This window comes from Melanostigma gelatinosum (assembly GCF_949748355.1).
Source record: "Melanostigma gelatinosum genome assembly, chromosome: 5".
Lineage (NCBI taxonomy): Eukaryota > Metazoa > Chordata > Actinopteri > Perciformes > Zoarcidae > Melanostigma > Melanostigma gelatinosum.
This window is the reverse complement of record NC_136638.1, coordinates 10,390,416-10,416,973: the sequence shown is the minus strand read 5'-3', so window position 1 is coordinate 10,416,973 and position 26,558 is coordinate 10,390,416. Positions and strand designations below refer to the sequence as shown.

At 45.3% G+C, this 26,558-nt stretch overlaps 1 protein-coding gene across 1 annotated transcript in view; it reads left to right on the top strand.

The window, feature by feature from the left end:
• Nucleotides 1-26,558, top strand: part of tenm1 (teneurin transmembrane protein 1) — a gene marked incomplete at its 5' end in the record, with an annotated part of 163,195 nt that overhangs the window by 72,744 nt on the left and 63,893 nt on the right. Inside the window, 8 exons of the mRNA XM_079268409.1 lie at nucleotides 8,480-8,682; nucleotides 10,788-10,995; nucleotides 17,005-17,106; nucleotides 19,021-19,215; nucleotides 21,526-21,726; nucleotides 23,545-23,730; nucleotides 23,896-23,925; nucleotides 24,176-24,322. Of these exons, the coding sequence (XP_079124535.1) occupies nucleotides 8,480-8,682; nucleotides 10,788-10,995; nucleotides 17,005-17,106; nucleotides 19,021-19,215; nucleotides 21,526-21,726; nucleotides 23,545-23,730; nucleotides 23,896-23,925; nucleotides 24,176-24,322 (1,272 nt within the window). The remainder of the gene's footprint in view (nucleotides 1-8,479; nucleotides 8,683-10,787; nucleotides 10,996-17,004; nucleotides 17,107-19,020; nucleotides 19,216-21,525; nucleotides 21,727-23,544; nucleotides 23,731-23,895; nucleotides 23,926-24,175; nucleotides 24,323-26,558) is intronic.

The following is a 26,558-nucleotide window of genomic DNA, read 5'->3' as shown; positions in this document are numbered from 1 at the left end:
TCATTGATTTTCACACGCTGGGCTACAGTCTCTGGATGTAACACACACACGTACCCACCCACACACACACACACACAGGCAGAGAACGTATAGATCACTTAGTGAACCCCCCTGCTTGAGCGCCTCACGTCGAGAAAGCCTAAAAGCGGCTGTCACTCAGCTCGCATTGGAAACATCTCGACCAAACGCGGCCGAAGACATTAAGCATAATCTTCTTGGTCAACAGACTTCTGGTGAAAAAATATTTACCACTTTTGCCAAAGTGTGACCAAAAGGGATTAAACTGGCTTTTTGAGGTATTTGATACTTTGCTTGAGCGCTCCCATCTTATGCTCATACAGATACTACAATTCAGATTACTGAGGCAACTGTACTAGTTATGTAACATATGGTGAGCATGAGCAATACACACAAATAGTCTTCCATTGAGCCATATTTCCACTTGAATGCATCAGAAGTAACATAATGTAGTCACAATAATAATAATACATCTCTCACAGGGTCCACTTCTAATGCCATTAGATATCCACAGAGATGCATCCAGTATCACCATTACTCCTGTGTACTTTCTCATTCTACTCTCTGTGGTCTTGATCTTGACTGCAATAACAAAGTCCTGCACCTCTATGGAACCGGCACAACCATGGCTCGAAGTAGGGAGGAGTCAAAGATGTCTTTGGTGCAGTATAACACAGTTACCATGGCATGAATTGTAAAAAAAAAAGAAAAATGAACGCAAGTTGAATTTCTTTGACTATGGAATCTATAGATCCAGCTTCTTTTTTTTCCAAGTGCCCACAAGTGTTACCCCTGTTGTGTGTCTGATTAAAGCAAACGGTTTATTTAGGGCGAGATGTTCAATAAAAAATCATAATTTTAGGCTTTGTTTCGGTTGCTTTTTCTGACGGTGTTTGACACACATAATATGTTCATGGAGCGTCTGAAACAAGAAACCCTTGCCGATAATGAGGGTTTTTTAAAGCTTCTGACAAGGATAAACAGTGTAGTTTCGTCCATTGTTTGAAGAAAACATGCTTTTCAATTTTGCCGCCAGGTTTTTGGGGCTCAGAGCTTAATCTAAAGTGTAAACATGTGAATGTGTTAACATATCATTTGTACATCTTCCTGTTACAAATGACCCACATATGACACACAAATTAATCTACAATGCTTTCTTCATCCCCTTAATCTACAGTGTAAACTATGCACCTGTTACACATTGACATCGTTCCTTATTCTACTGTACCGAAACGTACCGAACCGTGGCTCCACTGTATCGAACCGAACCCAACCGTGAATTTTGTGAACCGTTACACCCCTAATAGAGAGCTTTGTTTTCTTGAAACACTGGATACTTCGGAGCTTTTAAAATTCCCTAAAGTGAATCAATCCAAGAAGGAATATATTTCTTCCTTCTCGGAAGAGCCGGGTTAAAAAAGGAAATGGCAAAAAAAAATGTATCGTGCGCTGATTTGTGAACCTGTAACTCGTAGTATGAAGCTGATTGAGGAAAAAAAACATGATCAGAGCCCTTTAAGTAGAAAGGTATCAGCTTCGATCTTGAATTTCGATGAGTAGCTTGGATACCCTCCGCAGGCCTCAGCCCAGACTACATCAGTAGCTCAACAGAGGGCAATAAAAAGAGAAACTCAAGTGCTTCCTCCGTATGTCATTTCATACAACACATATTACAGGTGTAAGCATGTAAGTGCACTCAGAGTGTCAATGAGGGAATAAGTGTGTGAACAGGCAGACTTGTCTGTCACAGACGCAGCCCCGGGGCCTGCTGGTGGAAGGTAAAGGGACGAGCGAGTAATGGAAGGCCCCGAGGCCAAGCGCATTATCTTCTCCTGACTCTGACTGACATTCATTAGGCTGCGCAGTGGAGAGAGGAGGCTGAAAGCTTATTAAACCAACTGCTCAAAAGGCCCTTAATTGAATCCGAGTAATTATAGAGACCTTGCCCATTGTGATATTTTTATTCTTCCTGCGGCAAACTCAATCTCTCTTGCATTTGGAACACCATGAATGTTGTCCGCACCGATGTGTGCGAGATGGACACACACAGGCCCACGCTGCGATATGGACTGGCTCGCACGCACGCACACACACACACACACACACACACACACACACACACACACACACACACACACACACACACACACACACACACACACACACACACACACACACACACACACACACACACACACACACACACACACACACACACACACACAGAGTTCCGGTCCCCCCAGACATGTCCCGTCACTAAGACCCCGGCTGCACTTTTAGTCTGTTCCCTTTTCATTAGAATCTGAGGGATAATAACATTAATTGCAAAGACAGTTTAGTTCCTTTGAAAATAGATTACAGGTGTAATTGTTTTACCTGAATAACCCGCAGGCAAGAGAAATGAATTAGACCTTGTGTCCCAAGCCCGAATGTAGCTCATCTCTTTTGCTAGCCTGGCGCGTGCGCATACACACACACACACACACACGAACTAGACACACAGAACACCCGGAGACAGACAACAGATGGACGAACAAACTCTTTCACACCTAACTCGTTCAGTTCGGTTCAAATGAACTACGGTTGCCCTGTTGGTACGGTTCGCTTGGGCCGGTGTGAACGCAAGTAAACCAGATATGACAGCAGATATGTGATGACGGCATGATTTCAAAAGCTTAGCCCCTAATAAATCTGCGGACCGTGAAGTCTGCTCAGGAAGCGAACTCATAGCCTGATTGATCTGTGTTGAAGGCCGTGTATATAAGCACCTTTTCACAGGTGATTTTTCATGATTGGTCATTCGAAAGCTGTTGAAACGGCTGCGCTTGTGTCAGACTCCGTGTTTTCGGCAGTCAGTTAAGGTCATTCAAAAATGTGCGACAGCGATATTCACGAGCGTTCCTTAGTCGCGTTCGTGTCTTCGCACAAGTCATTTGGGAGCGTGCAACTGGGACTTTTGTGCAACCCCGCTCCTCCCGTCCTTTATCATACAACAGCTTAGAGTCAGTTATTAATCAAAGGAAATAAATATTCACATCAGAAGCATGAAGCCTCACGTGGGTCCTGATGATGCAGGACAACAACCGCCAAAACTGTCCAATCAAAGAGCTACCTCTCAGTCCGTATCACTTCATGTTTGCTCCTCTTGGTTTGTTTGTAAAATAAATGTCAGTGCGAGCAGGAACCGGGCCAAAAACTGCAACGCAACAATGTGTCATGTTTTCCCCTCGGTGCGGATCAAATGAACCGAGCTACAGGTACCCTTAGACTCACACACTCTACAAGAAGGGATGTCATTACAGAAGCGCTGTCAGTAGGTCGATATGCTCGTGTCCCATTGGTCGGACGATCGCTGGTGTACTTCCATAGGGAGGGATGTTAGTGTGTGTTTGAGAAAGACAGAGAGAGACAGACGTCATGTCCGTAAGGAAGCGTAACTGGTTCAATAATAAAGAACATCATTTCAACAATTTTCTGTCCTAGATCTTGCCACCACTATAAACAGGGTAGTAGGGGAGCGCTCTGGTCCGCTCCAGCTGCTGCTTTAATGCATAAGGTTGGCGATCTACAGGTCGGGGTCGGTTGATGAATGAAATGAATATGTTTTGGGGGGTTGGGGCGGTGCAGCTTGGCTCTCATAACTTGTCGAGTAGGTGTAGATGTAATAAAACCCTGACCAGCGCATCACCTCTTGAATCTGAGAGTGAACATATCAGGCATAAGTCAATGTGTTTGTTCAATAACAATTTTTTTTTTGTTATATAACTGCTGGCACTGCGACAGCTTCGGGGGCTTGTTCTATTTTTGGAAAGCACATGAATGTGGGCAGGTGTGCGCTGGATGGCATTGAGTGCGTTGTTCTCATTGTGTACAATGAACAGGTTAAAGTAATTAAACACGCTGCATGTAGATAGCTTTCTATGTTGTTTGTCATTCATTTAGGCTGCCAGGTAGAATGCACAATGCACTGTGGATTCAGTTATTCAGATAACGGTACTTCAAGAAACATTCTTTTATTTTTTATTTTCCCAGTAATGGGTTGGGAGAAGATGTGTTGAAGAGCAGATAGGACTTGAGTGTTTTCTTTGGACTACATCCCTACAATGTACTGATGGTAGTTTGTCATTAGAAACGGGAGAAGACTAATCCAGATGTCCTGTGGCATAGGAACCTTTCAGGTGTGAGTTTAGGAGGACATATTGTGATGTGTGTTGCATATTGTGGGGGACTGGTGTTAATGAGGGCATTAGCTGCGATATGTTCACGCCACACCGCACTAAATAATAATTGGCTGAGGCAGAATCATTATTATACTGTACAGAATGTTGGTTCCAAGCAGACCTGCCCCCTGATCCTCTATCCATCAAGGACACGCCATGCTTGATGGCAGACATGAATAACACTTTCATCGCCGCTTTAAACAAACCGTATTTTGAAATAAACCTCAACACTTCTCTGTGCTAACAACGTGCTGCCAACTAAAGATGAAACGCACGAGAAGAGATTACCGCGGCGCCGTTTATTTGTACTTTCTTTGTGAGCAACCCACAGCAAAATGTGAACGTTCAAGTTGCCTTTTTCCGATTATTAAAGCCACAAGATATCAAGGTGTGAAGAAATATTGCCTCTCCGCTCACACGTCGGGCTTGTTTTTCAGCGTGTGTTCCTTTTGCCTGCCGAGGAGAATTAAACGGAGATCTTTTCTTTCTTTTCTTCTTTTTTGAAAGAGACCTTCAAAGAATGGTCTCAGGTTCTGTGCTGAGATGCGCGGTGGAGCACATTGATTGACGGCAGTAATCTGAGCAGCATGGGAGGCCCTGGAGGAGCCCAAATCACCATGCGATCCGATCCGTCTGGTTTGTGGGGGACTCCCAAAAACGCCTCGAACCGCCCCCTTTTTCATTATTTTTTTTTACTGGAGCTGCAGTGTTGTGTTCCACTGCTGAGACAGAAGGACAGAGAGAGACAGAGATGCAAGGAGGGTTTTTTTCTTCCTTGCATCAGCAGCTGTAACTTGACGCCACCACCTCCTCTTTTGGACATGGTCCTCTCTTCTCATCTCTTCCCTTCTACACTCCGTCTCCCCGTCTCCGACACCCAGCCACCCGTCCTCGCGGCTGACCCGAGCGCCGCTTTCTGTCGCCGGGTTGCATCAGAGCCTGAGAGGCGCTGCACAGTCATTAGCATCAGAAGGACCTGCCTGCTCATCTGCCTGCCAGCCTGCCAGTCTGCCTGCTCGTCAACCCGCCCGCGAGCCTGCCAGTGTTCTGCCAAGTGTCATGCCCTATTCATGTCCCATTCATCTGTTGTTGAATAAAAGGCTACTCTCCTCGGGACATCCATCCCTGTTGCAGGCCCTTTTTTTTCTTTTTTTTGCGGCGAGGCACAGGACCGAGGATTAGCTGTAAAAGGAATCGACTGCAGAGGTAGAGACTCGGCAGAAATGCATGAATGCATACCGTAGTCCTGCCAAGCTGCTTTTATTCTGTCCGCCAGATGTTTTAGCATGGGGGACAATTTATGCTTCACACGGGACACCTGCCTCTTGTCTCGCTTACATTGTAAACCATTGTGAACTCTCTTCTTGTTCTCACTCCCCTCTCATGTTTCCCTCGCTTTGTTTTCTTTGCTTTTTGTTCAGCAGCTCAGTCTAGTAAATCAATTAACCAGTTAATCAATTGACTTTGTTTCTATCCAAATGAGCAGAAGATAAAGGCGTTAGAGCACATGTGTCAAATTCAAGGCCCGCCACGTCATTTTACGTGGCCCGCGAATCCGCCAGCAAAAAATAAATACAAATGAATATTTTATATATATATATATATTTTTTTTGGAAAAATAATTAAAAGTTAGACTTGATAATAAAAGTATCCCCATGGTCTAAATTATGAGATATAAAGTTGAAATTATGAGATAGCATGTTGTCTGTGTACCGACATTAAAACTATCACAACAGGTGGACAGGAGAGGCAACAGCCCGAAAAGCTGTTTTCCAACAATTGAAAAAGATCGACAAATAATCCCAAAATGTCCACGAAGAGAAAAATTGATGCAGAGGGAAGAAAATGTAATGAAAGATGTGAAAGCCAATACATGTTTGTGCTTCAAGGAGAACAACGTGTCTGTCTTCTGTGTTATGAGGCGTGTCGGTGATGAAGGATACAATTCACGTCGGCATTTTGACACCAAACACGGAGCTAAATTTAGCCTCCAAGAAAAACATCAAACTGTCCAAGAATTAAAAGACAGACTGCAATCACAGCAGAATATATTTACACAGCTACAGCCCAGTGCATGCTGAAGGTGTGTGAGCAGAGCTCCGACCAGATACTGACTTTTACAAATGTCAGTTTGTGAAGAAACACCATCGCAGACCGAGTTCATGAAGTAGCAGCAATCTAACAACACAGCTAGCTAAGAGACGAGCAGGTACTCGTCTTCTTCATTAGCTGTTGATGAAAGCACAGACAACACGGATACATCATCTATCCATGTTCATCAGACCTGACTCTCAGTGAGCAGCTCTTGGATGTAGCTGCCATGCACAGGACGACGACAGGGAGGAACATTAGTGATGCAGAGAGGTGAACAAACAGCTTTGAACAAAGTTAATGTAATAACTTGTTTGATATTTGTCTTTGTTATTTTCTTTAATAGTTTGATCTTTGATAGAGTCATGTGGGTTTCTTAACCCTCAATTAAAATGATTTATGTTACAATAACAGAAATGTGCTTAAATATATGTTTACATTTATATAACAATATTTTTACACTTGAATAAACAATAATGAAATGCAGAGAGAGTTATTTAACAATATGTTAGGAGAAGTTACAGTTATACAGTCTTACAGTTACAACCGGCCCTTTGAGGACGACCGTGATGCTGATGTGGCCCAGAGTGGAAATGAGTTTGACACCCCTGCGTTAGAGGATGAAAAGAAGAATCAAATGCTTTGCCTCTTATTAGCATGACGGTTGACCCTTTGTGAGACTATGTCTTGGGTTAGGTATTTTTGCTCTAAACGGTCTACAGCCATGTGAGCAGCTGTGGGAGAATGCAAATACGCAATTAGCTCCAAACTGCAGTGAACATGCTAACATGCTGCTTTTTAGCAGTTGAAATGTTTACTGTGTCAGCTTCGTGTGTTAGCATACTAATCTTTGCTAATTAGCAACCAATACAAAGTCCTCATTCGTGCAGGTATTTGGTAGAAAGTATTTAACAAGTTAAAATTCTGACCTGGTTACTGACTTTGATAAAAAGGGGATGCCAAAAGTTATTACAATACATCCTGAGAGGGGGATATATATCCGGAACAAATTTCATGACAACCCATCCAATAGTTGTCGAGGCATTTCACTCAAAATCACAAGGGACAACCTCATGATATAAAGTCGGTCAGATCACCAGAGCCATCGTCATCATCGGCACCATGAATGTCAATGCACCAACGTTGCATACCTAAAAAATAAAAAGGAACGGTGTCGGTAGAAACCGGAGCTACACTCTCCAACCTCCCTGTCCTGTGTGACAGCACATGTGATATATATATATATATATATATATATATATATATATATATATATATATATGCCGGCAAGCCTGTGGGAGGGCACGGGGTTGGCCGTAATGGAGTGGTAAAGCTGCAGGCATTATGGATCGAGAGCATGCGGCCCCGTCCATGAATCTGCCCCTAACTGTTCTTCTGCCTTTGTGGCCGTAACGATCGGCCGGCTCCCCTCTGTCACCATATTTCCTCCATCTTAGTTTAGAAGCACAGATATATCTCTCCATAAAGGGGCCCGACACAAAGAGGGCTGGAGAGCCTCTCCCCCCCCCCCCCCCCCCCGACACAAAGGACTCCGGCCCGGTAGCTTGATAAAGGCTTGTGGTGAGGAGAGGAGCTGATGGCCATAGGGACTGCTGGAAAGACCTATTCTCTTCACACACAAAGACACGCTCTCACTCAAGACACTATCTCCATGCCGTGACGCTGTTTGTGAATGCCTGCGTGCCCCTGCCCTCCTCACTTTCTCCTCATCCACCTCTCTGTCTTCCTCCTTTTCACACACACACACGCACACACACACAAACACTCTTCCTTTATTGTTACAAGATGCTAATATAGCACATGACAAAGCCCCAGTAGACAGCTCACAGACAAAACACTTCCTTTCTAACGCAGTTCATCTTTATGCAGAGCCTATCCCAAGGATTGTCAGAGCACGGCCTCTTAAAAAGCAGGATGTTTTTTCTCCACCGGGCGCTCGCTCATTCCTGCATATTCAATCTCCCTTTATTAGCAGACACTGATGTTTCCAGACATCTCAGGTCGGTTATTAATTGCTCCCTCTGATACCGGATGGAGCTCCCCCGTCTTACCTGACAGATCTGCAGAATGTGACTTAACAATATCTCCCGTGTGTGTGTGTGTGTGTTTTTGTTTCTTTCCCTGTGCAGAGAAATGGGTGCGAGGCCGGGCCATCGACCGCGGCGAGGTCGACGTCGGAACCCAGCAGAGCCAGGCGATCCCGCCGGGACTCTTCTGGAGGTTCCATATGACCGTGCACCATCCGACCTACATCAAGTTCAACCTGTCCCTCTCGCACAACGCGCTGCTCGGGGTTTACGGACGCAGGAATATTCCGCCTACGCACACTCAGGTAGAGGAGGCTCCTGTCGTAGCTGTTCACCCAGATGGGCTTGTTTGCTGAAGTGCCACGTAGCACATCCACGCTAATGCACCGCTTCCTCTCCGGCCTTTCATCTGAGGCTGTTTGAGTGAGCTGACTTGTATAAATTATATTTTGTAGAGATATTATCTTTGGAAGAAATTATTTAATTTGAGCAAACCTAAATATATTCTTTTCTAAATGCATTCATTTGTTTGCTGTTATTCACACAACATCCCTCCTCTGAGCAATCACACAACCTGACTGTGTTGCACAGTGTGGCACAGTTTTAACCAATGCGGAGATGTGGAGCATGTCGCTTCTGATTGGCTGATTTCTCTCCAGTCGGATTGCATGTTGAATTGACTGTAATTACACAGGTAGAAATTGCGGATTCATAGTCGCTGACCTCAGCTAGCTTGTCGTAAGTGAACGCATCGCCGCTCATAACGCCATGACCGTCAGTGATTTATTTACATTCAGTTCAATACAAAACCAGGCTCATACTAGCACTGTTTATGTGGTTATTACCGTACTGTAGCATCAGCAGAGAAATCACATTATGATGGTTTCTGTGGTTTCTGTGAGCTTTTAACCAGGAAGTAACTGTGTTTGATCACCACGGTGCTCTCTGACTATAAGCTATTGATTAGATCAGTGACGATGGTAGATTTAAGTCAGTTCAGTGAGAACATTTTGTAGTCAAAAAAATGTGTTCTTCCATGTGCTGAACACCTCTGTGTACTGAGGAAGAGGGGAAGCACTGGGGGAATGAAAGATGGTCACACGTCTACCTTGTTATTGTAGAAGGTACCTAGCCCACAAATATAATTCCATAAACATATGTCTGCTCAGACAGGTCAGGGGTTAATGTGTAGCAGTAGGAAGTAAGAAAGACAACTTCCTTTCACCTCTAACCTTGTCTGTGAACACCCATTTGAAATGCCAGTGAAGCCAATCACACAACACGGCCGTCAATAAACTGTATTCACGCTCGTTTTGCCAGCACAAAACAACCGATTTGATCAACGTCCGAGTGCAGCAGAGCAGGGATTGCTGTCTGCCTGTTTCAACAGGTAGCATTGATGAGCCCTTTGCAAATCCCTATTTTATGTAAAGGAGAATGATTTAATCGTGAGTTTGACTGTATTAAAGCACAGCGTAAGAGATGACGGAAAACAGAGCTTAGCAGTCTTTGCGTGACGTTCTCCTCCCCGATGTTGACTGTGATACAAAATGTTGGTGCTTGTCAACGAAAAGAAGAAGAAGAAGCTTTTGCCAATTTCCCCACGTGTACAGAGCTCTTTGAAAACAGCTGAACAAGTGTGGACGCGTGTCGTTCTCGCAAGGAAACAGCCATTTCTGATTTCGTCAACTCAGTGTAGATAAAAAGACACGTTCCCAGAAACAATACACGCAAGCGTTGTACACCTTGTAGAACAGCGCTGTTGCACGTATACAACACACACCGAGTCATCTGCGTTTTAACATCAGTGTGCCCCGGCTCTCGCCTGCGTGAAGAGGTCTAATTAGCTGTTTTTGACACTGGTGTGACACACAGCCCTCAGGGGGAATGAGGCTCAGCGAGAGCTTGCTAGTTCAAGGAGGTTTCAGAACGGAGACGAGGGGGAGAGGGGGAGGGGGAGACGAGGGTGGCGGGGGAAAGTTAAAGAGGGCAAGGAAGAAGCACAGAGAGGTTTAGACAAACGAAATAATAGTCACCCGGGTGGTAAAGTCTGCCTGTTCTATTAGCGGCGCGTCAAGTTGTTGCCGTGGAACATGTCTGGCGGAGGACTGACCTGCCATAGATGATGATTTTTGTTCTTGGTTTCGTTTTGCGCAATTGGCATCCGATACCCACATCTAATGCTACTCCCCAGCTTTTTGTGTGCAGGCAGTTTTCCAATAGCAAGTCAATTGGCAGCTTCACGAAGCTCACGCACCACCGCACAAGAGACTGGCTCACAATTATTCCCCGTTGCATTTATGCAGGTTTGACAAAATCCCCGTCTCGCGCCTTCTACTTGGATTGGATGGCGTTGCTGTTGTCTGATTGTGTGTGTCCCCTCCCCCCCTCCTCCTTGTGCTGTGTCCAGTTCGACTTTGTGAAGCTGCTGGACGGGAAGGCGCTGCCCAGGTCCTTGACCGATCCCGTCTCCACCGCCAAAGCTCCCAAAGGCCTGCTGCTGAGCGGCCTCCAGGAAACGGGCTTCATCGAGTACATGGACCCCGGCACCTGGCACCTGGCGCTCTACAACGACGGACGCAACCTGGAGCAAGTGTTGCTGCACAGCACTCCCATAGGTGAGGAGGATTGTTACAGGAAACTGGTTTCCTTTCTTCCACATGTAGTGTAGTTCGTTGGTGTTCTGTGTCGTACCAAACATCTGGCCCGTCCCTCATGGGACACTACCATCTTCAAGATATGCATATCAGAGCTAAAGTGAATAAGATAAAATACCACATTGGAAAGTACTACTATTTCATTTCAAATAACGTATTCGAAACAAGTTTAAAATGAGATGTACACTGAAAATAACTGCTACGAAGCGACTTTTCTTCCTCATCTCCCAGGCCAGCGGTTCCCAAACTTTTTAGGCCACGCACCCCCTTCTACATCCCGACCGGGTTCACGCACCCCCAACCCCCCCCCCCCCCACACACGCACCTTAAAAAAAAAAAAGCAACAGAGCCGCATAAAAATCGGACGAATGAGAGAACAGTTTGCTCGCGCGTGGCGTTTGTTTACAAGATAAAAAACACAAAAACTCTTCCTGCACCGTGCCTTCGAAAAGGTAACGGACGTAACGTTACGAAGGTAACGGACGATTGGCCAGATTGGCCACATCTGTAGGCTCGTCTACTTGCAGAGAGTAAAACTCACTCTTCTTCACGCGACCGACCAATGTAGCCAGGATGTCTTCGGACAAAGCATCGATGCGCGCGACACAGTGTTGTTGGACGCCGGGATCACGTCCAACTTTTTCGCTTCTCTCTCTCCAATCATACATTCCACCATCTCTTTAACATTGTTCCCTCTCCACCACCGCCTCTCCTTCTCCCTATTACGCGGTCAGAATACTACCACAACACGCCGCCTGTCTCCGGCAGAAATGCGCTCATCCACGCACGGGAACAACACCGAGTTGTAATATATACCTCCATAACACCCCGCAACTCTCGGCTCATACCTCCCCAGCAACGAGGCACATCACCCGGTCACAATACCTCCAGAATGTCCCCCGGGTGAAATCCGGGACTTGGTTTCATGGTTCCGAGTGGCGGCGCTCACTCGTTGGCGCTGGGACGCGAGGTCTCCAGCCGTCCCCGCCGCGAGGCACCCGATCGTCAGGTCTGTCAGCCCTCGGAACAGGCCGCGGGTCAATAACTTGTGGGTGGCGGGGTAGAGGCGAGGCAGATCACAGAAACATAATAAAGACTAGAGTACAGCAAAGATATGTTGATGAGAAGCGTATTTGTACGTCAAACACAAACGTAATCAGGGAGAAAATACGTTCGTGGTAAAACGTAATTGAGAATGCATTTTAGTTTTGGGGGAACGTAATTTTTAGGAGACAGGACTGCACAGCCATTACATTTTTCCTCTCGCGCACCCCCTAGAGGCAGCTCGCGCACCCCCAGGGGTGTGCGCACCCCACTTTGGGAATCCCTGTCCCAGGCTAATGGATGAATATTGAACTCTTAGTGCATCATCCATATTTGCAAAAATCAATATCTGTTTTTATCTCACGAAGACAAAGTACACGGTTGCACGGTTCCTAGTAAAAAAAAGGGTAATGGAAACCAAAATGAAACAAATTCTCTTTATTAATCAAACATCACATTGAACAAATCCGCTTTTCTTCTCCCAACCTGACACGCCGTTCAGTTTCAACCCTAAGTGGTAAAATACCAGATCTCAGCTGAGCACATGAGGCTCCTAATGATGATAATCAGTACCATGTTCATATTGATGTCTTACTTCTGAGTACTGAGCTCTTTTATCAGGTATTTTATTCAAATAAAAGAGTTGTGAAGACTTGACCTGAGTTAGTTATGGAACTGTATTATTTGTAAGCTTCACTGTTTGTTTTCTCAGGGTTGCTTCGCTCTCGTCCTCTCTCGTCCTTTCGTCTGTTGGTTTTTCTCCGACATAAGCGCACGGCCCGAGAGTAGCAGTCGGTGACATTTGAAGGGAACTTTTCCTCTTATGAGAGGGCGCTTGGCATGGCAAGAGACAGCCGTTAGAAAGGGGAGGACAGCTCCTGTGGTAATGACAGGGCTCGCTAACCGCAGCTCATTGCTATGACACACACGGACAGCAGTGTAATTTGAAGGATGTGAATAATGCAGTAAAATATATGCGGTAGTGGATCATTACCAGGGCAGTTGCTTCACTCCCACTGTCTCCAGTAGTCCTTTCGGAGAAAACGGTGTTGGGAGATGTAGAAGTCACACCGTGGGTAGCAGACAGGCGATGTGCTAATTACAGAGCTGATAACTTGTGATGAAAATATATTATGAGAAGCATTGCATTTTGGCTTTTTTTTTGTTGTCGTCTTGATCTTACACTGGGATTGAATTAGTTTTTGTGTTATTCAGTAAATGAGATCATTTACTGAATAACACAAAAACTGCACCGAGCTCTCTGGATGCTCACAATCGAAACATGCGCATCGCAGACCGCTAAACAGCCCACGTTGTAAGCCAATCGGTAAACAGTGCCAAAACATGCTGTCAGTCTTTTCTGTAATGACTGACAGCATGCGACAGCTAAACACAGATTTTTTTATTTCAGAGCTGTCAAAGTTTGTTGACACGTGTGCCGTCTATAAAGACTGGAATATACCGGCCCTATTTCGGCTCCCGTGTTTTCGGATTAAACGGGAAACGGCGACAACTAAATAAATAGCAAACTATCCTTTTTCCTTTTCAATGATCAAAACAAATACAGACACAACAGATGGGCTCAGAACAGCAGCCTTTTCATCCACCGAGGTTGTCCAAATAATTAATAAAGAGATTTGGCTGGAAAGAGGAAAATAATATGAATGGATTGATGTCGGAGTGCATTTCTCTGCCCATTGACAGCCCTAACAAGGGCTACAAACAGACCCTGCGCTGTTTTTTTAGAGGCAGAAAATCAAAACCACTGAGCTACAGTACAATAAATCCTAATAAAAGACACGGTGTGCTGTCGCCCAGAGTGGAGCTTCATGGGGAGACGAGGGAGAAATTAGATGATCTCTGTCGGGAAATTGAGCTTTTCCGCAGCAAATAGCAACCGGATACAATGAAGAAATCACGAAGCGTATGAATAAGAGGACAGCGAAAGACGTGGAAATAAATAAATAAAGCAACATATAATCAATAGAGCGCATGGGACAAGAGGGAATATATGAGAATATGAAAACAATATGTGAGATGACGCTGATGCGCAAGAATCTACTCGTTATCATAGAAACAAAGGGGACGAGCTACGTGGTGGTGCTCAAACATGTAATGCGGCATTTTGCGTGTGACAGAAAACACTGTCATACATGATCACTATCATACTAATAATCATCTCCATTAAGGTAAAAAAAAGAAGAAAGTTGAGGTAGAACAATTAAAGCTGCATGTGATTGGTGAGTTGACCTGTATCAGATAGAAGACATTATATTGTTCTGTCATCTGTTGACTGACCACCTCACACGCACACACACACACACACACACACACACACACACACACACACACACACACACAGCATCCAGTTACATCTCAACTCTGGGCCACTTCTAAGTAGGATGGAAAATTTTCACCACAAATGCTGATATATACTTATACGTACTTACTTACTTACATACATACATATGCTGTAATGTATGCTGATATGTGCTCTACAGTCATTTCTCATTGATTGTGACGACCGGTATACTGTTTAAATCTGTCACATGTAAATGTTGAGGGGAAAATAGATATCATTATGTAAATTTCCAAACATTCCCATTTTGTACAGAAAGAAACCAACAGCAGATGCAGATAAACCCTCTTTTTTTTTGCCTCCTCCCCTATTATTGACATTTACATGTGACCCACAAGCGCTCCGGCTTAATGACATCTGCCATTTCGCCACCTCCACTCCAGCCCCATCTTCTTTAATTCTACTCAGCCTCTACCCAGGCAGAGAGTGGTGCTTCCTGCAGGGCTATTAATTATGCATAATTGCTACACTTCAGCTGTCATCACACATCCTCTTCAATGTTATATATTTTGCGCAACGGCCAGCAAAAAGTGAAAGAAAATTTTTTTTTGCCGTAGATAACTGGAACTGTTAACAAACAAAGATGATAAACAAACAAAAAAAAACACAAAAAAGAAAAGTGTCTAGCTCACGACTGGATGCTTCTAGTTAGCTGAGCAGCCATTTCATTTCTTTCATAAATTCATAAAGCCCAAGGGTCGTAAAGCACGGCTGAAACTTTACAGGCTCATAAAGTACAATTGCAATGCTTATTTGACCAATCAGACCACTTGGCTGGAAGCACCCATTTTATAATAGCATTTAACTGCAATAACTTATGGCATGACTGATTCCTAACTGGAAGGGGTTTTGTCAGTGGAAAGAACCGAGCGGGTGTCTCACATGCTCACAGACACACAATATATATATATATATATTTATATATATATATATATATATATATATCTGCTGTATATTTATGGAATGCTTCCAGTTAGCTGAGCAGATATTTCTTCTATACTGTAACAAATAAAGACATGTCTCACCGTACATTACCTGTTAATTGCCGGGAGATGTTTATAGTGGAGACGTTGACCTGAAAGACGTGGAGCTCCTATCACGGTTACAGCCCTGTCCCTCACAGCCCTGAGACCTCCTCTGGATCAATCATCTCCTCTGGATTAAAAAGAACCCAGTGACCTTGCGGACGAGTTTTTTGTCCGTCGCATGTGTCGGGTGCCAGATACAATATTGGAATTTGTGTGTACGGATCTTCTTCTCTTTTTTTTAAGAGAGAAAGAGACACATTCGGAGGGGAAAGGTTTGTGAGTCTTCCTGACAGTGTGGGAGAAAAGATGATTGCCACTCGTCTCCATCAGAGTGACGATGACGGGTGATGGAGGTGAAAATTACTTTGGTTGCTATAGCGATGCGGCGCTGTGGAGGATAACGCCGTGCTGCCGGTTGCTGGCAGGGCACGTCTCATTAGCATGTGTCACACGCGCCTCAAGGCGAGTGTCACATAATAACTTTGCGTGCACGTGTTTGTCAATGTGTGTGCGCGCGAGCGTGAGAGAGAGAGAGAGAGAGAGCCGTGCCATTGAAGGATTTGTCATCCCTGCTCCCTGAACAGAGCGAGCCAGGGGACTGCAGTGGTTTTGACTCCGGAGTCGAGGAGGAGCCGAGCGGGATGGCACGGGGTCAAATAAAGGATGACATCCTCGACACCCCGCTTTAATTACTCTATCTCGCCTCGAGCTCGCCTGGCACAAGACAACCGGCAGCTCGGTTCAAAAAATTCCCAACCCTGCCAGCCTCTCCTCCAGCAGAATCTTCCATCGAGAGCTGACATAAAAGGCTTAAAAGTGCTTACCCCTTTTCTTTTCTTTCTTTTTTATCTATCTCGGCCATGCTGTCTGTACCTGGAGAATGAGATGTGACTTGATGGACATATCAATGGGAGGAAAGGAGAGAGGTAAAAGGGAAGGCGGCCAATTAAAGTCCGGCGGAGGAGTGTGATGAAATGCTCACTACCCCACAGAAGGATATGATGAAATGCATCCAGATGAGACAGTGCACTAGTAGGAACAAGCATCCCATTGATCCCCGCCATGCCCCGGGAGTGTATCGCTACTGTAGCGACGCAGCTTTAGCCCTTCTCCACTAACGCGTGCACTCGTCAGATTTTTATGTTTCTCAATCTCGTTCCAAACTGCGTCCGTGTAAACAGTTTGTTGATTGAGCCTTGATGTTTGTAAATTTGCGTGCGTTGTGTGTTCGCGACCTGTAATGCAGTATAATGTGCTTAGTGCTACTGAGTGTAAGTGAGTGCTTGGCCGTTCCCCAGAGAGTGATAGCAGCTGGATCAGACTAATCTAATATAGCCCCCGAGTCTGGGGAGCCATCCATTGCTTATCAGATCTCTCATTCAATAACAGAGAGCTGTGCCAGCTTATGGAGCTACATGTGGAACATTTTCAAGTTGTTGTTTCTTCTCTCTCTCTCGCTCTCTCTCTCTCTCTCTCTCTCTCTCTCTCGCTCTCTCTCTCTCTCTCATATGTCTGCTTTGTGAATGTTTGGTTGTGCAGACTCAATGGACGGCTGCTCAACAGACTGTAATGGAAACGGAGAGTGCGTGGCCGGACACTGCCACTGCTTTGCTGGCTTCTTGGGTCCCGACTGTGCCAAAGGTAAGAGACAAAAGTTTGTTGGTTATGTCCTTCAATACTTTCGGACCACCCTATACCCTGTCTGTGGCTCTCAGGTCGAAGCCCATTTACTTCTACTGTCACTTTTTCTAAAACTTGTCACAAATGTATAGTTTCTCTTTTATAAAAAGGTGACTCAAAAAGGATTAAAACGGTGCATTTTCAAAGAACTATTTTCAGCCGTTAATACGCCTTCGGTCCATTCTCGAATATTTACAGCAACAGACCTTTTGTACCGTTGATTCTCACCTTTCCTTAACTCAACTGCAGAGAGAATCTGGTCTTAAAGAAATGCTTAACTGTATTTTTTGTTTCTCCCTGTGTTTAATCATATTTCAGTTCGACCTCTAAATGCTTCCTGTTGTGTTCCGTCGATGCTGTTTGCTGTTAGTCAATACAAAATATAAAGTATAATCTACATTTCCACATCGCCAGTTAAATTAGAACAGCAACAGAGTCTCGCATAGTCACCACTCTGCTTCTCTGAGTTTTCTCCTCTTCGACAGAAATTGGCTTCACGTTTTCCTTCGCCAACTTACTTCCTGTCGATTCCATTCTGCTGATTCTCAGACGCTGTTAAGCTGCTGTCAAATAAAACCCCAACACTTCCTGCACAAACGCTTCACATTAAAAGACCTTCAGCAACTCAAAGGATACGTCCCCTGTAGATTTGGAACATTTGCGAGAAGGGCAATTGACAGCAACCTCACACCTTGAAAATCTGTAGAGTGGAATAACAATGGGCGGTATATGGCACATAAGCTGCGGTTTGGCCAAACAGGCAATACTTGTGATGTTGCTGTTGGTTTTAAAGTACAGACCATCATCCTTCAACTGCAACCTTTCCATGTATTCATCACAGCTCTACAGCATTTGTTTCCCTCTCTGTCTCTGCATCTTCCCCCTCCCTCTTGCTTTCTCTCCGCCTCTGTATCTCATTCTCTCTCTCTCTCTCTCTCTTTCTCTCTGCCTCAGTCTGTTTTTATTTTTAAATTATTGTCGTTGTATCAGTCTCATTGTGTAGAAACAGCTGATATAATATCACATTCCATGATTTATTTACGCTCATCATTTATTCATTCGCTCCCCTCTCACCCTCGCTCATTTGCTGGCTCGATAATATTCTGCCTTTGAAAAGTTAGACAGCAAGTTTTGGCAAGAGCTGTAAAAAGTGAAGTGCGAATTTATGACTGTGGGGTGCAGAGTGTTCGATTTAACAAAGGATCAAACAAACACATGCCCGCACGCATGAGCGGCACAGGGCCTTCACTGAATAATAAAATAATATAAAAAAGGCGTCCGTTCTGGATCGTCTTTCTAATCCATTTGAAGTCTGGAGCTGCTTTGCCTCCTCCAGCTGCTATGAGGAGTCGAACTGGAGTGTAACTGTCAGTGCGTCATCAGACGCTCCCTGGCTTTATTCTACCTGCCTGTTAGTCACACGGCTCTCCATCCCTGCATAGAGATGGCTCTGCTCCCCCCTCCAATTTGGTAAACCCCGACTGCTCCGTTTTCACGATTGTTTTCACGGCCTGTTCGGAGTAAGTGAGGTGACGTCGGGCGGGATTTTCTACGATTCCTGGGTTGCCGTGGTAGCCGGGCTCAGGTGGTGCTTGAGTAAATTGAAACAGCGTGAGGGATAAGCTGGAGTGTGTGTGTGAGTATGTGTGTGTGTACGAACGGACAAGCGTGTGTGTGTGTGCGAGAGAAAGGAAGTGAGACAAAGGCTGCTTGAGGATTTGCTGAATCCGCGCACCAGCTGAGATAAGAGAGCGTAGCCCCACTCACGGCAGGTTACTGCGGTCACCCAGCTAATATACTGCAGTACTGCGTGTGTGTGTGTGTGTGTTTGCATGTGTGTGCCACTGAGTGTAATCTGTGTTTGTCCTGTTGCAGATTCGTGCCCCGTGTTGTGCAGCGGCAACGGCGTGTATGAGAAAGGGAGGTGTGTGTGCCTGGCGGGGTGGAAGGGGGCAGAGTGTAACGTGGAGGAAGGTCAGTGTATCGACCCCACCTGCTCCAACCACGGCTCCTGCATCCAGGGGATTTGCATATGTGGTCCGGCCTATAAAGGGGTTAACTGTGAACAAGGTAAGATTTCTTTTTTTTTTTTACTCTCTTAAAAGGCGAAATACACACCTCATGGTGTCACACCTGCACAACAACCACGGCTCCGCTTTTACATATTTAAATGAGTGACGTAGCTATTTTTGCTTCAGGTAAGCATTCAATTTAACGCTGCGCTAATCAATATCTTTGTTCTGACAATGGATGAAATAATGTGATTCTACAGGGGCCTCTCTCAGTGTCAAACCCACAGAGAATTATCGCTCGACTGCAGACCCCCTCAGCTCTATGGGAGAGAAATCAGTCAAGTCAATTTGTTATTTATGGAGCACAAAATTACAAATGTGCCTCTTAAGGCTTTACAATCTGTACAATATACAACACCTTCTATTCTAAGACAGTCGTTCAGGATCAGGAAAAACTCAAAAAAAAACCCATTACAAGGAAAGCATGCATCAGTGTTTTACTGTTTACTGCCCAAATGGCAGGCAGACCAAGATATTGAACACCTCGTGAATATAATGAGGTATTCACCTGCTGAAGAGGCAGATATTTACCCGATGAGTTGGTGGAGACCAAAACAGAGCTAAAAGGAGAGTGACTATTGGAGCGACATTCATCAGGTGGACAGCAACACGACCTGTCACGCATGCTAATGTTGCTAACATGTTAGCCACAGCCAGTGTTGGGAAAAGCTTCTTGGAAAGTTAGCTTAGCTAAGCTACCAGTTACTCTGGTAACTTGCATATATTGTTTTATTGAACTAACTTAAATCCAAGTCAATGTTATATCATGACCACATAGAAATATATATACATATATATATACTGTATATATATAGGCCTAATATAAATTATATATTCATAATAATAATATAAGACTATAATTAACTATTTAAATTATATTGTATATTTAACAAATATCATAGTACACCTACTGAGCTTGAGCTTGTGAAATGTTTGGGAAAATGTAGCTTCTGTGGACGCTAACACACTACTAATAATAAAAGAGCTAAGCTACCGAACAGCTGTTTGATTCAGAAAAAGTGACACTAACACCAAGCTGTTGAGAAATTCAGTTAAACTAGTGACGCAAAGTGATCATAGGTCAGTGTTGTGTTTTGGCCCCAAGTGGACAATTAATGCAACTTTAACGCTGATTTATATCTTTGAACCTAATTTAGTTGAGATCGTTTTTCATTTAAATCAGTTTCTCCTAATCTTGACAGCGTCATCATTGTCAAATTGAAATGCAGATAAATCATACACGCTGCTGGAATCTGCAACGCGTCCTCTTTCAGTGGACGTCCATCGAGGATAAATGTTCCTAAATCAAAAGCTATCAGGGTGACTGCCGTCTGTTCGTTCATGATTACAGTGATGACAGTGCAAACACAAACCGCTGGGAGCTAATTCAGCGCAACCTTTCATGGTGCAGATTTAGCGAAAAGCTAACAAATGTAGGCTGTTTTCTGACAATATTAACGCATAGAATGTCCTGTCAACACGGTTCTAATAGACTCATCACTATCAAAAACCGAAACAATTTGGAATTGTATCCCTCTATGTATTTACTGTGTATTTGTTATGTACTGGACATACTGTGACATTATTGTAGCCAAGACATAAACCTTAAAGTAAAGATCGTAAAAAAAACGGCCTTGGGTTGAAATGAGCAGACGATCAATGATTCAGGGAGCTCAGGCCCCTCACAGCCGTACAGGAAACCAGCTGAGGGCCTTTGCCACAACCTCCCCTTGCAGCCGTCCATTGTAAAACCACCCTCTGAATTTGCCAAAACAAACAAAGCCATGATATCTAAAACAATTATGATGTTACACTTGACGATAACCCGATGGCACAGCTGTCCCGGAGGCCGCCCTGCTGTCGCCGCCGGTGTCTCGGGCCTGCAGAGACTAAATCAGGTGTTTGACCTTGAGCGGCGGAGCTGAGCTGAGCCGAACTGTGCCGAGCTTTGGCTCGGCACTCGGAGCTGTAATTACACACACGCTAACACAGCGAAGAGCGGACCACCATGACACACACACACACACACGCACACGCAAACCAACCCATTTCACCCCCTTATCAAAGCCTCGGTTCTAAGTGTCCTATGAAGTGTAATGTTGTGGAACAGATACAGGGATTGTAGCTGGGGTGGTTAACTCCTGGATGGGATGCAAAGAACACTGCTTTCATACTCGGTGAACTGATGATTATAATGAGGCCGGCACACCAGCCCCCCCCCCCCCCCTTCCCCCACTTACCCACACTTTCACTCTCACCTCTGACTCATTCTCGCTCGTCCTTTTGTCCTCTCTCTCTCTCTCTGCAGTGGACTGCGTGGACCCTCAGTGCGGCGGGCACGGCGTGTGCGTGCGCGGGGAGTGCGTGTGCTCGGCAGGCTGGGCAGGAGTGAGCTGTGATGACCCGCTGCCAGCCTGTCAGGAGCAGTGTTCGGGACATGGCACCTACCTACCCGGGTCGGATGCCTGCGCCTGCCAGCCCAACTGGACAGGACCGGACTGTTACACTGGTAAGACCCGAGGAGCATATGTCCACTCACAGAAAAACATAAAACAAAAAAAAAACAGGAAATCGCCATTGCACATCTCGAGAATGCTATTAGTGTGCTAGTGTGGTAGCACGCATGCCAGATACTATTTTGTGGGGATTTGATAGACACGAGAGACAAATATGGACCGGAGCCACCCTGTGAGATGTGTCAGCGTGTGTGTGTGTGTGTGTGTGTGCGCATGCATGTGTGTTTTTTTACTTTCTTTATGCTGGTTTTAAATGAAATGTCCCCTCATGATGCTCCGGAGCCACCCCCCTGCAATGGCACTCACTTTATTGCGCATTTGGAAAAAGAAAAAGAAAAAAGAAAGGCAGGCAGGCTGGGGAAAAGAAAAAGACCTCTATTCTCACTTTGCTGCGAGGCCTTTCAGAGACGACTCTGAGGAACATTCGGCTCGGCATTTAAGAGCTTGCTGATGTTTATTTCAGACCCCGTTACCGGCACGCTATACATATTAGTCAGTGCGTGGTTGTTGGATAAAGCTGTAAAACGTTTCTTACATCCGCACCCACATGAAATCTCCTTTGACTCTGCCAGCTATTCCACACTGGCAGCGAAGCGACGGCAAGCGAGTTAGCCATTGTAAGGGGAAAAGTACAGCGCGCCTTCTCTCGTGTCAAATATATAGAATGCAGTACTCTGCGGTGCACAGTGAGGAGAGTGTCCTTGTCCTTCAAGTGTAAACTGACAGAGAGGGGAATAGCCATTATAGCGCTGATTTTCCTCTTTTTCCGCCGCATTAACTGAACGCTGGTGTTGGGGAAAGGATCCGCCTTACCGTGCACACCAATGATTTGCAGGCAATTGGCATTAGCCGCCGCTCTCAGGTGCATGCACGCCTTATTATAGTGATATAGCCCATGATAATGATAGACCGTGGCTGAGTGGCTGAGATATGAGCGGCCTCTCTCTACCTGCCGGGCTTTTAATCAAAAGGACCCTGCCATACGTCCTGGTCTTGTTGAAGCATAGCTAAGCTAATGTAATTCTAATAGAGAGCTGCAAAACTCTCCAACTTTAATCCACTTTTTCCCCCCTCTCCATGCTATGTATATTTAAATTGAAATAACTTTTTTACTGCAGCTGGATAAGTAGTCTTTGTGTGCCTCCAGCACTTTGCTCTCTTTACTGATGGATAAGGCTTTGCCTCTGCAGCGAGAGAGAGGGAGCGAGATGTTGAGCGAGGAGAAGAGGGGGGCGGGAGAGGAGGGACGAAATTTAAAGGGATGTTGCAAGGGGGATGGAGAGAGGGATACTTAAAAGAGAACGCTGACAGAGACAAAGATGGAGAGATGAAGGGAAAGAAAGGGTATTAACATACTCACCAAATCTGATCAAAATGTCAGAAAAGAATAATAGAGCTGAATTTGAGTCCCTGTAGTTTAAATATGCGGAGCAAAAACGAATCATTTATTATTATTATGAGTCTATTCACTCTTCCCCTCCTTCAGGGAGCTCTGCTATTAGAGGCGGGAAGATTACGTATTGTGAGAAAGTAGACCTTTTTATCCTCTTCTAGCGCTAGTTTTCTTTCCTCTCTCACCTCTCTCCGATGTCTCACCCCCAATTCAGGATTTTCTTTTGAACTTTTCGCCTCTACATGTCCCCTGTGCCTCTTTTACCGTTTTCCTTTTCTTCCTACACTCGATTCCTCCATTTGCTCCCCTCCCCTCTTGTTCTCCCTCCCTCCCTCTCGAACTCGCACCCTTTTTTTTGTTTTTTCTTCTTCTTCTCACGCGTATCTCCCCCCCCCCCCCCCCCCCACCTGTTTGACAGAGCTGTGCCCGGTGCCATGTGGCAGCCATGGCGTTTGCTCCGAGGGTCAGTGCCAGTGCGAGGAGGGTTGGATTGGCGCTGCGTGCGACCAGAGAGCATGCCATCCTCGCTGCGAAGAACACGGCCAGTGCCACGACGGGACCTGCATCTGCCAGCCTGGCTGGGAGGGAGAGCACTGTAACATTGGTGAGCTGTGTGTGTGTGTGTTTGTGTGTGTGTGTGTGTGTGCGCACGTGGGAGTGTTGGATTATTCCTTGTGATATTTTGATTAGTGTGATAGGCTTTAAAAAGGTGTCACTGTTACAATTATTTTCTCTTACACAATTCTCACCTTTGTTTCCTCCCTCTCAGTTACTCATGACTTGGACGTCGTTGTGAAAGGTAATTCATCTATATTCAGCATAAACATGTCATATTCTGCTCCTCTGACATGCTCACAAATCCCCAAAATGTGTGTGGTGTGTGTGTGTGTGTGTGTGTGTGTGTGTGTGTGTGTGTGTGTGTGTGTGTGCGTGTGCGTGTGCGTGTGCGTGTGTGTGTGTGTGTGTGTGTGTGTGTGTGTGTGTGTGTGTGTGTGTGTGTGTGTGCGTGTGCGTGTGCGTGTGTGTGCGTGTGGGTCACACCTTTTCAGACGGCTGCCCAGGGTTGTGCAGCGGACACGGCCGCTGTACCCTGGAGCAGAGCGGCTGGCGCTGCGTCTGCCAGGCTGGATGGAGCGGGCCTGGATGCAGCGTTGTCATGGAAACTGACTGCAGTGATGGAACAGACAACGACGGAGGTGACATTCTAACATCTTCTATCATTTTCTATCCCCCTTTTTTTTGCTCCTCTTTCGTACCTCTTTTCATTTCTGCCTTTGTGGCAGATTGTCCATTCCATTACGTTCTCCTCCTGTTTCTCCTGCCGAAAGAAATCTGCCTCGTCGTTCCTCCCCTGCATCCTTCCCGTGCTGTCCCGATCATGCCGAGACGCCTGTAGGGTCCCGCTGGTCATTATTATATTGAATATGTATGTGTGTGTGCGTGCGTGCGTGGCGTGCGCGTCTGTTTTTCCCCTCTCATCACAGCTAAATGTCTGATATGCATTACCACCTGCTAGGATAAAAGGCCCTCTGAGACATTTTCTTAAGTCGCAATACAGCAAAGCAATGCGGAATAAGTCACTGCTTCTCTGGCTGCGAGGTGTCTTGGTGACAGGTGAGAGGTTTGTGTCGCTCAGCCTCGTAGCTGTGTCGTTCTATCCTCAGGTGAACAGACAAGAAAGGAACATTTCATCGCAATCGTTTCCCTTCCATTTCAGTCCCATCCGAGGCTGTTTCTCCGACACATAACGTACGTTTCAGGATGTAGCGCGCTAATACATTACGTTCAACTGTGCCCATGCATTTTAAAACATCAAATATCCCATTGTGGACGTGCCCGTTAAGCCGGCGTTGTACTCCGTCGTAGCAAACAAGGTAGTGTCGCTTTTGTTTAGAGGAAAAGCGTCCTAGTTTTGTTTTTTTCATGGATCCACGTCTTGTGATGAGTGGCTTTTGAATCAGAGCTCACAGCAGCAGGGAAACCTCAAACGCATACATCCTTTTTTTTGCAGTCCTTTCTCCAGCTGGTGCAGAGTGCTGCTGATAGCTGCAATGTAACCGTTTCTTTTTCTTCCCCTCTGCACATTGTTTACCAACGCTGCATGACTGACTGAGCCGACGCTTCGGAAAGTCGGCGTAGACGGCTCCTCCAAACATGAAATACAGGCCCTTACCCTGGATTATAACCCTAGAGCCAGGCTATAAGAAGTGTCTGGTGGACTATAAACTAGGGCCTGAATAAAGGAAACAACTCACAGCAGGACGGCGGCCTGTCAACAGCGTCGGCACTGATGGTTTTTATATTAATGGATTACATCATTGTTGTGATTTGGCTTTGTTAACGGACGTTTTACTCCGTGGTGTTTGAGAGGAGTGAGAGAAGTGTTAAAGCGCCGTCACACTGTGCTCCAAATACATTTGCACATTGTTGTATGGACGTTTAATTCAGTCACACCTTAAACAAAGTGAACCCTTTCTCACGCTGCCGATCGATTTTACACATAAAGGTCTGCTGGTCATGAAGAGCACGAGTCGGCCTGTGAAAACAGTTATATAATCCCTTCTGAGGCTCTGCGGCTTCGTCAGCTCTGATATAAATATCCCTGATGACGTCATCGCAGGTTGTCTCAGCTTGGATTTGGAGGCTACAGATTTAAAGGAAAAACAAACAAATGTAGATGTCAAACGCATAATTCGACATTAAGGAAATATACTTTCCTGCAGAAAGCTAGATGAGAAGATCGATACAATCGATCCACCTGCCCTGCCTTGGATATAAAGAACAGCAGCTTCCTGGAGTCTCGACGTCCCCGTGAGGTTGTGCGATTCCAGGAAGTCACTAAGAAGTTATCATATAACCCGCAGTTAAAACAACAAATTGCAGTTGTGGTTTTTTTTGTCGTATGGATTAAACAATTGAGATTTTAAATCCGTGAGCTTCAGAGATCCTCGTAGGTAGATTGTGTTTCCTTTTGATCAGAGCCAGGCTAGCAAATTGTTCATCCTCGTGGAAAAAAAACACCAAACAAAACAGCATTTTTTTCCACACCAGGCAGCGTAATCATAGATATTTATATGCATTACATATGTTTATTTTCACTGTCCTTCTTTGTGTGCAATGGTAAACAACAGTGGCTGCATAATGAGCCACAAACGTGTTCGTCCTTTTAATGATAGTGGTATTAGAATAACAATTAATAGTGTGCTTTCAAGTTCAAGGAGTGAATCTTATGGAAATCAGCCATTGTACTCCGCTACCTTTTGTGGGAGGTTATAATAGAATATTGTTGGCCTTTCGCTCTCTGCTCCGTGGTCAGATGCATTTAAATGTCAGCACCGCTTCCTGCCTTTTCAGAAACAGGCTTGAAATAGGAAACACAAATGCCAGCCCGGCTCACATTACCTGCCGCCTCGGTTCGTATCCGCGACTCAT